The 11120-nt window shown below is 38.4% G+C and overlaps 1 protein-coding gene across 1 annotated transcript in view; it reads left to right on the top strand.

Annotated features, from left to right (window-relative positions):
- Positions 1 to 9666: 9666 nt before the first annotated feature.
- lrrcc1 (leucine rich repeat and coiled-coil centrosomal protein 1) overlaps positions 9667 to 11120 on the top strand; it is a 16856-nt gene continuing 15402 nt past the window's right edge. Inside the window, exons 1-2 of the mRNA XM_046052850.1 lie at positions 9667 to 9887; positions 9987 to 10097. Coding sequence (XP_045908806.1) covers positions 10054 to 10097 — 44 coding nt within the window. The 5' untranslated portion in view covers positions 9667 to 9887; positions 9987 to 10053. The remainder of the gene's footprint in view (positions 9888 to 9986; positions 10098 to 11120) is intronic.

An 11120-nucleotide genomic window follows, 5' to 3' on the forward strand; every position in this document is an offset into this window, starting at 1 on the left:
ATTCCACTAACCGTGTTTGGAGGAAGAAGAATGATGAGTACCATCCCAAGAACACCATCTCTACTGTGAAGCATGGGGGTGGTAGCATCATGCTTTGGCGGTGTTTTTCTGCACATGGGACAGGGCGACTGCACTGTATTAAGGAGAGGATGACCGGGGCCATGTATTGCAAGATTTTGGGGAACAAGCTCCTTCCCTCAGTTAGAGCATTGAAGATGGGTCGAGGCTGGGTCTTCCAACATGACAATGACCCGAAACACACAGCCAGGATAACCAAGGAGTGGCTCTGTAAGAAGCATATCAAGGTTCTGGCGTGGCCTAGCCAGTCTCCAGACCTAAACCCAATAGGGAATCTTTGGAGGGAGCTCAAACTCCGTGTTTCTCAGCGACAGCCCAGAAACCTGACCTATCTAGAGAAGATCTGTGTGGAGGAGTGGGCCGCAATCCCTCCTGCAGTGTGTGCAAACCTGGTGTAAAACTACAGGAAACGTTTGACCTCTGTAATTGCAAACAAAGGCTACTGTACCAAATATTAACATTGATTTTCTCAGGTGTTCAAATACTTATTTGCAGCTGTACCATACAAATAAATAGTTAAAAAATCATACATTGTGATTTCTGGATTTTTTTTTTTTAGATTATGTCTCTCACAGTGGACATGCACCTACGATGACAATTTCAGACCCCTCCATGATTTCTAAGTGGGAGAACTTGCAAAATAGCAGGGTGTTCAAATACTTATTTTCCTCACTGTATACACTGTATAAAAAGAAAGTGTAGTATCCAATACTTATGCATTTGACTCATAACAGTTCAAAATAGCACTGTAGCAGCAGGACAGAGGGTCAGTGTCCTTCTACAGGGAGAGCAGTGATTGGTGGTTATGTAGGGACTGAACCCTTCTATAGAATTTGACCTCTAATCCCTTGTTTTGTTACCTCAAAATAGTACTGTACCCTTCTATGGGTTTGACCTTTTACTTTGCAGACTCCAACCCCTCTATGGTACCTAACAGATACCTAAACATATCCTATATTAGCAATGTTTGATGTACAGAAAGACAGAGTGGTCATCGGGCTGGGTCACTCTCCAGCTACTGCAGAGCTTGTAATTGATGCTGAACTCCTTGATTTAATAAACTTTTATGATCAAGAACAGTGTCAAGCGGGTTTCTTTTCAACACATCATCGCAGCATTATAGTTCAGACACCACAAATAAATGTAACCGTGTATGGACAACATATGCACAGTACCTGTAAGTAAGCCGAGTGAGAGAGTGAGAAACACTGCTTTTCTAAATGGCCTGTAATTCTCTCCGTCTGGGAGCGTAAGGAAAGGCAGTCTCTCTGCAGTTATCACTGATGACTGTCCGCACTTTCCATCAGACGACATTTAAATCCCTTAATTTTCTTTGTATGAACAAATGGCTAAGAGATTTAATTTGCCTCTTGGCTGACATTTCCTCCCTGCTATCCTCAAGTGCCTGATAACGGAAATCTTTTTCAGCCGCTCTGAAGATGATCGATCGTTAAAATAACAGCATAATGAACCTTTTGTCCTCAGGTGTATATCTCAGTGGTTGCAGGTAATATCAGGAGCATTGCTTTATTTTAACTTTAGTCACAGCCCACACGCCTCCAGTTTTTTCCACCCACCTCATGAGAAAATCTTACAGATAAAGCTCCTAAAAATGTAGCCAACTTTTACTTACATAAGTGTACTGTTAAAAGACAGTCTGGCAATAATAATGAATGTTCATTGTGGTGTGTCTGCTTTTCTTCAAGTTGGGGGGAAAAGGAAGTCCATAGTGCAAGAAGTTGGGAGAACAGATACCAGCAAAACCTTCTTGATCAAGAGGGTGTATTTGAAATTAAAGGAAAGCAGTGACTGGAGTGACTGACTGCAGAGGGAGAGTTTTTCAGACTTGTTTGTTGCTTGTTTGCCTCATTAGAACATGACACTCCTGATGTGTACTTCATGGAAATGCTGGTTATGAATATTCTCCAGACTACTCTAAGATCAACTGCAGAGGGCAATCAATAATTTCCCTTCAAGCCAATTGCCTCTGACAAAATATGGACAATATATTGTGTGCTTAATATATTATGGTCTGTATTGTGCATAAAAATACGGTTTACGTGATCAGTCAGATGAACCATGAAATGCCCTCCTTTTGTTGTACTGCAAATGTACCTTTTGTTCTGTTTCTGTGAAAACTGTGACGAGCCACAACGCTGGCAGAGAGCTAAATCTGAATGTAAGAGGAACACATTTTCTTTGACACTTGATAATTATGTGATTTGTTTTCTTCGTACATTTTGTTAAAATGTACAGTATGTAATTTATTCACCAACGTCTCCACACAGTAATGTATGCATCTCATGTTCTTCATTTGTTATACATGATAAGATGCATTTTGAATTCTGTTTACATTCTGTTTACGGTAAACAAAAGATGACTATTTTTTACTATCAGCATGTTAAAAATGTGGCTATTATGGATCATTTGTATTCATTGCATCTGTTGTACAGCTATGGATGATAACAGTTTTTTGAAATAAACCTGTTCCTCCCAAATGAAAAATAAAATGCCTGTCTGAGTGCTTTCATTTTCACAAACTGTTTCTATTTCTGTGGGGGTCTTCTGCTCTGTACACAAACTTCATTTTTACTTAGGCTTACAAAACAACTTCAACAATCTTTTTTATTAACCTTGTATGACATGAGAAATAGCACTGGAAAGTTACTACCTGACTAAACTTAAAGGTAACTTTTTCCTCCGGCCATGCTTGCAACATCACTCTGTCCACCACTTCGTTCCAGATTGAAATATCTTAGCTACTGGATGGATTGTCATGCGATTGTGTTGGACATTGGTCGCCACAGGATGAATCCTGCTGACTTTGGTGATTTTCCACTAGTGCCACCTTGATGTTGAGATTTTTGGTTTTCATTGAATTACGCTGTGTAACACGATTTTTGGTCCTTGGTAGTAAGTGTTCTTTCCTAATTGCTTAAGCCTCAAAAGTAAAGAAAATGGCTATTATTCCCCACAAACTTTGCTTTTGTGACTAGGACAATGATGTTTTGAAATGTACATTTCCAATGAATCTATCTTTTCGTTCACATAAAGTCAGAAAAAACAACCTATGAATCCAAATAAAGATATATTTATACTAAAGTAATACAAAAATGACTTCTAAAGACTTAATATATACTTTATCTATAGGCAGTGTTCTATGTAACAGAAGTGAGTAGTTTTTCAAGATCTAGATTATACAGTAAAATCACAGTAAGTTCACTAGTAAAGAAAAAGCTTGGAACAGCTTTGTCGCAGTGGTTCAGGGTTTCCTGGGCTATCACAAGGCTGAAAACTCTGTGGAGCTGGTTGAGACTCTGGTGAAGAACTACGGCACAACGGGATGTAGGAAGTCTTTATCCTTGATGCTCATGTTGATAAATTCAAGGAGAACAGTCAGTGGAGCAAGGTAAGTGCTTCCACAAGGATATACTAGACTTTGAACACTGCTATCAAGGAACGTATACCAAAAATGTGATGGGAGACATTTGGGTGATGATTCATGAAATCTAGAAAAACTACTAGTCATTTTTGTATTCCTTTAGTATAAATACATGCTAAGTACCAGTCAGGGCTACAATATGAAATAAATACAATATGTGTAATCAGTTAAAAGCTTCTTAAAACTATCAAGAGTTCAATCAGTTCTAAATTCTACAGGAAGCCAGTGGAGAGAAGCTAAAACTGGAGTGATGTGTTGTCTCATTCCGTTTTAGATCAAACACTTGCTGCCGCATTTTGAATTAGTTGAAGCATATTAATATATTTTTTGGGTATACCAGTAAAAAGTGCATTACAATAATCCAATCGTGAAAAAACAAAAGCATGTAACAACTTTTTGGCATCTTCCAAGGCAAGGTGGGGTCTGACTTTGGCAATGTTTCTTAAATAAAAAAATGCGACCTTTAACCAGGACACCCAGGTTTTTGACAACACTCTTTTCCTGCACAGCCAGACATTGCAATCTATTAGAAATAATTTGTTTCTGTGTCTTAGAGCCTACCACAAGAATTTCTGTCTTGTCCTCATTTAGATTTAGAAATTTTTGACTCATCCAGTGCGTAATGGAAGACAGACATTCCACTAAGGGGTTGAGAGCTTTGGGGTTGTCTGGTGCAACAGATAAATATAGCTGTGTGTAGTCTGCATAAAAATGAAAATTCACTCCATGATCACTAATAATTTTTCCAAGTGGTAAAATGTAGACAAAACAGTAAAGGACCAAGAATGAAACCTTGTGGAATACCTGAGAGGATATCGAAATTATCTGAGACATGGTCAGCAAGACTGACAAAATAACTTCTGCCAGTCAGATAGGTATGGAACCATAATAGGGCAGTGCCAGATACCAACCCAGTTCTCAAGACAATCTAAAAGAATATTGTGGTCCACTCTATCAAAGGCAGCTGTCAGATCAAGAAGTACAAGAATGGAAACATTTTTACAATCAGAGCTCACCCTGAGGTCATTGACAACCTTCTGTTTCTGTGCTATGTCCCTTTCTGAAACCAGACTGAAATGTATTGTGTATCTTATTCTCATCTAAAAACATATTTAATTGGAGGAATAAAAGTATAAATAAGTGTATTAATAAATATTATAACATTAATAGAAAGTATAATGTAAGTATTATATGTTTACAGGTTATTTGGATAGTCTGCCTACAGATAGTTTATTAGTTGAGATTCAGCTTTTTCACTCAAAACCCATTTTCTGATATTAGCCTACACACTGTGGTTAAGGTTTGATTAGTGCTAATGTTTTTGTATTCATTATAATTTCAGATAATAGTATAGGCTACTATAGCTTACCACTGGTAGTCTACAATATTAATTCCAGCTGGACAAAACAGCAATTTCATTTTTGTGGGTTGTTTTCAGTCAGTAAGTTATTGTGTACTACATGGTGGTTAGTCTCTCATTTGTTTATGCAAATTACTAACTTGTCAATAATAAAAACTGTGCACACAGCAAACAACGAGTTCAACATTTCTACCGTTTGCTGTAGTGCTTCAACCTTTTTTTAATGTCCCGCCTCCTCCAGGCTGTGATAGGTTGGTTCGCGAAAACTGACGAGCAACTATGCACACCGCTGCATAAAAGGCTCCCGATCTCTTAGCAGGCAGGAGAGAACGGGAACAGGTGAGGTAGGGCCCAGAAAACCTGATAAGGGCAGAGAAGATTACAGGCGCCAGTACGCCAAGTAGTAAAATGTAAAAGTAACAGCACGAGCAGTTGATGTTACTGTCGCTTGGGATTGCTACAACTATCACTACTGCTTTCTTCTGTTGTTTGTCGATCAACGCGATGTCTGGTTGGTTAGCCATCACCAGTTTGTCAGACTGGATCCTGAAGTCCCACAGAACCTTAGCTCGGTCATTCTCAACTACCTTTGATGGTGTCTTCCATTTTGACTTTGGAACTTCCAGCACATACTCCTGGCAAATACAACTATTTGGTTATGGTGTTCCATGTACGCTGTTCCTGCCTACATCTCACACCCTGCTGTTATGTCCTTGCACTGTCTGCACCCGGGTTCATGCCTGGTGTGGTAGACCCCAGCCTCAATTGATCTCATACTGAGTGCCTGTTCTTGTGCCGCCATGATTAGTAATTCTGTGCTGTCCTTTAGTCCAGCCTTTTCTAGCCACTGATAGGGTTTCTTGATATTAGGCACTTCTTCTATCTGTCTGTGGTACATGCCTTGCAGCGGCTTGTCTCTCTGTGAGGGTTCATCCTCCTCCTTGTCCTCATCCTTGGGTTTCTACTGCCTGATGGTATTCACTTAGTCCTTCATCTTTGGGGGCCATCTTCCTGATGTACTCCTGGATCTTTGTTGTTTCATGCTTGACAGTGGTCTTGAGACTCACTAGCCATTTGCCTCCACTGCTCCGCTTAGTGTACAGTCTCAGGGTGCTGGATTTGGGCTGAACCCCTCCATGCATTGTGAGGATCTTTCTTGTCTTGATGTCAGTGGCCTCTATCTCTTCCTTTGGCCAGTTTATCAGTGAGTCGATGTCAAGCTCATTTCTGGCATACAGCTTGATGTCATCCATGTAGAGGAGGTGACTGATGGTTGTTTCTCTTTGGAACCGGTATCCATAGCCACTCTTTGTGATGATCTTGCTGAGGGGGTTCAGGCCTATGCAGAACAGCAGTGGGGATAGTGCATCACCTTGGTATATGCAGCACTTGATGGTGACTTGTGCAATTGGCTTTGAGTTGGCTTACATTCTTGTTTTCCACAGCCCAATTAAGTTATTGATGAAGGTTATTAGTGGCTTTTTGATCTTGTACATTTCCAAGCATTCCAGTATCCATGTATGTGGCATTGAGTCGTAGGCTTTCTTGTAGTCAATCCAAGCGGTGCACAGGTTGGTCTGTCTGGTCATGCAGTCTTGAGTGACTGCTCTATCGACCAGTAGCTGGTGCTTGGGGCTGGTATTACTGCCCATGTACCTACTCATCTTAGCTGCTATGATGCCTGACAGGAGCTTCCATGTTGTGCAGAGGCAGGTTATTGGCCGGTAGTTGGATGGGATTGTTCCCTTCTGGGAATCCTACATGATCAGGATTCCTTGCACCTTGCACCATATTTTTAAATTAATTTGTATTTTTAATAAAGGTTACATTCTGTACTATATTCAGTCAGTGTAGTGCCATTCTTTTCCCTCTGACACTGGAGACAGGTTAAACAAAGTTGGTGGCAGTGTTATGCTGCCTTAAAATCTTTAACAATAAAAGTTTATTACAACAGTTACAGCTGAAATGATTAGTGTATTTTCAAATATAATCTGATGCTTTTTAATGTGATTATTTTAATAGATTGATTAAACAAGCAGTGTTAAGTTGGCTTATTTTAATATGTTAGCATGCTGATGTTAGCATTTACCTCAAAGCACTGCTATGTCCACTGTAAGTATATCACAAATATCATTGCTGCAGGCACTTTATCTTGTTACTAACTTTGTATAACATCAGAAATAGAACTGCAAATCTACTGCCTGACTCAAACTAAAGTTCTGTGTTACTTTTGTGTAATTTCCCCTACCACCCTCATTTTCAAAGCAAATAGGAGTAGAAAGGTGAAAATAAAGACACAGAACTATGCTAAATGTTAAAATTTTCTGCTCAGGTTTATTTATAGCATCCCTATACATTAGTCCTGTTCTCTAATTGGCTAAGAGAATATCATCTTTTTTTTTTAGCACAGTGCCCTTGAAAACTACAGCCGATGAGAGATCAGTAGTGGTGAGGCAGATGGCACTTCTAATTCACTCACTTCATTAGCACCAGATCATCATTTTCACAGGTTAAGGAGGGCCACTGGCTGTGTTGCAGGTATAATTGGTTCTATTTTCGCTGGCTAGGAGCCAGTGAGTACAATGATCAGTCATGCAGCTCCTCTAATATGGACAATGTTCAGTGTGTGATGAACTAAATCAATCACCAGCATGAAGCTGCTGGAGGAATTATGAGTATAATAGGGGTCAGGATCTTTATAATACATCTGTGATTAGCCATAGTTGAGCGAGGATGCCCAACTCGCAAGCATTGTTTCACTGGCCTGTAAGTCAAAGACAGAGCTATGTAGTAGGTTTTATGAATTATATCTTAGGGAACAAGCATAAAAGCAGCCATTTACATTTAATATTATGCTCTATAAATAGTTCCAAAATTGTAAAGTCTTCATCAGATTTATGTTTTTCTGTGTTCTCCATGCACTAAGTTCAGATTTTAAACTTTGACTTTAATGATACACACCCCACAGTTTGTTCAATTTTTTCCATTCACACACTATTTACTGGATAGAATTAGTCATATATTTGCTAGTATGCATGGCACATTCAAGAGTTTAAAATCTTTGTGAAGTGTTAGATATATCAGATTCTTCTTCTGCAATTCATGTCCAAATACAGCCCAAATTTTTTTTAATACATTTGGAGTAGAGGCCCAGGCCGCTTCCGGGTCTGGCTTGAAAGCAAAAGCATGAGGTACACAAATAGTACGTGGCAACTTTAGTCTGTCAGGGAATGAATGGAACTGGGCTGCTTTGTGAACTGGGAGGCTCATGAGGGAATGAGTTGCAGGTGGGCGAACAGATGAAGGAAGTGGGAACACGTGTACAATGGCGCAGTCAGGTGATGGGGAAATGAGGGAAAGTTCGAGGAGAGGGCATCTGAAAAACATACTGATTTTTGTTCTTCCCCAAACTCTGATGTCAAAAAGAAGAGAAAAGACAATAATTCTATGGTTGCTTTGTATTAAATGTGTCATTTTTATTATCACCAAAAAGTCTTTGTTTTGGCAGGCATAAGTATTGTGTTTGTCATGCGTGAGATTAGTGCAAAGATGTAGTAAGTTCTGATGGAAGCAGCTGGCACTAAAACCGTAACCTAACAGTGTTGACTAGATTTCCATCTTTTAACTCACTTCAAGAGAAGTAAACAATCAAAAAAACAAAAAAAGAGTAATGACAGTTAAACACAGGGTGTGATAGATGCAGACACACATACAATCAGTAATGATGTGTGAGTGATTAACACCACAGGACTGGTGAGATAAACAAATCTATATGAATTATATATGCTGTAACATGTGAAATGTATATTGTTTGGATAAACAATGTTTGTATATTATGTTCTGAATTTAGTCTGTATGTTATTGGTTTATAACCCCATCAATAAGGTTCAAAATTCCCTCTTGGCCTTGAAAAAAACAATCTCATCTCAAAGTACATTTAGTAGCTCCTTATGCTTATGAAGATCATGTGATACGAAGGAATAGTCCAGACCAGCCACTGGACTGGACTGGCATTGTTTTGTTGATTGCTTGTCAACTTGAGACTTCATGTTAATAATGAAAAACTGGGAGTGTTGGGTTTGAAAGAGGATAGTATGTACAAGGCAGGGAGAGTCTAAAGAAAAATGGTATTTAGTTCCGGTAGTTGCATTATGGGAAATGTAGGATCCAGCGTTTATGGATCTCCTCACATACTTGGAACTGACACACAGGGAATCTCAGCCAAGATGTTTTGCTTATTGACCTGTTCACTTTTATATGTCTCTCGCTGGGACAACCCTTTAATCAAAGTAACAAAGGCAACACATATTTTCATGTTTTAACATATTTTTGTATTTGGAGAGAGATCTACTGGACATCTCTTGGTTAGAAGAGCACAAGCTAGATCACATCTTCTATGTGGTATTGTAGTATCAAACTTCAGAAAGGGAATGTATAAAAAACAAAAAAAAACTTTCATACAGTCTATGATATAATAAAAACATATAACCACATAACTAGTAGCCTAACTGTTCAAATAGCCTCTAAAAATTTAGAACATCATGATTTCTTACTTTCCCCTCTGTTTCAAAACAGGTATGCTACAAATGATTAACAAATATTGTTAGAATGCTATATATCACATAACTAACCTCTAAAATGACATTTAATACACTTTGACGATCTGCGTTTACCCCTACAGTCTATGAGTAAACACCATAGACAGTCTTTGGTGGGCGGAATAAAGTCAAGATTTCCCGGATGTTACCGTTAACCACGTCATGTAAACAGGAAGTAAGCCGCCAGAAGCGGCTAGTTCAATTCGACAGAGGACAGAGCAGAGGCTAAAAAACAACAACACATGTTTTAACGAAATCACAAATACTGCTTTGGTTGTGAAAACACCAGCTACACGTGTTAGTTCCAGTTTTCCAGTGTTTGTGGCTGAGCTTAATAAATGCTCAGAATGAGTTTGCCTCCTGAGCTTGTCTCGATCGCTAGTGAACTTTTGCTAGGCTGCCAACCTAGGTAACTTGTTAACGTAATATATTTGTTCCTTGCAAGTTGTCTGGACATTTAGCTTAACATGTCCGCGGTGGTCAATTTGTTTGTTTTATTACCTTGCAGACTTGGTGCTTGACGACACAAACACGAAGTTAACGGTTAACGTTAAGGCTAGCTGCGTGTCGTCGTTATGGGAGACAAGGAGCTGTGCCTTATTGACAGGAATATAACAAGGTAACGTTAACTAATTACAGCCTTTTTATTATAGCTTTGTTCGATCGTTTACTAAATAGTTATCGTGTCCTGAATTGTATTACACGTTGAAATAATTCCCGACTTGGCTAACGTTAGCTTAGTACACAATGAAGAATACTGAAGTAAATAGCATTTTTTATATTAACGTTAGCTAACTTAGTAAATGTGCAAAAGTATTATAAGCAAAATGTACTTAAAATAATGTAAAATATCTAAGTAAAAGTACTGCAGGTATGCAACAACATGGCTTAATGTTAAACTATACACAGTATGTTAGCTATGTTATTTGATTGCATTAATTTGTAAGTAACGTTAGCAGTTTAATATTGTGACAGATCAAGGGCAAGCTAATTTTAACTGTTATATAATCTGTAGTTTAATCAACAGCAATTCTTCACATCTTTGTATGTACAATTCTCTGCAAAGTGACCAGTAATTATAGCTGTCAGATAGATGTAAACTGTACTAAGTTTATTTGAGTAAATTTACTTAGTTACATCCCATCACTGATGAAGGATCCTCTTCTCCATTCCTGAAAACCTAAAATTATTTACTAATATTATTTTTTTTGTCCAAAAACTAAAAAATATTTACTTTCCTTTAACATGACAGAAAGAAAAGCAGCAAATAATCACAACTGAGAAGCTGGAACAAGAGAGTGTTTGGCATCTTTGCTTGAATTTATTAATAATCAAAATAGTTGTCATTATTCTGTCAATCTGCTAATCATTTCAGCTCTAATACTTTAACCTCTTTGGAGACAAGTAGATCTTGCTTCATGTTAAGGGGTCACAGTCCAATAAGGTTGGAAACCAGTGTCCTAGGAAAGTTAATCAACAACACTTTTGATGCCCAATAAATCATTTCGGACATCAAATCAAACAAAAATGGAAAATAATTACCAGTTTCTAGCTAAATGTGAATAGGTGTTTTTCTGTGTTTTGGTTTTAGACTGTTGATCAGACACAGCAAGACATTTGTACAGTCATATGATGCCCCCCC

The sequence above is a fragment of the Micropterus dolomieu genome, linkage group LG06 (genome assembly GCF_021292245.1).
Source record: "Micropterus dolomieu isolate WLL.071019.BEF.003 ecotype Adirondacks linkage group LG06, ASM2129224v1, whole genome shotgun sequence".
Lineage (NCBI taxonomy): Eukaryota > Metazoa > Chordata > Actinopteri > Centrarchiformes > Centrarchidae > Micropterus > Micropterus dolomieu.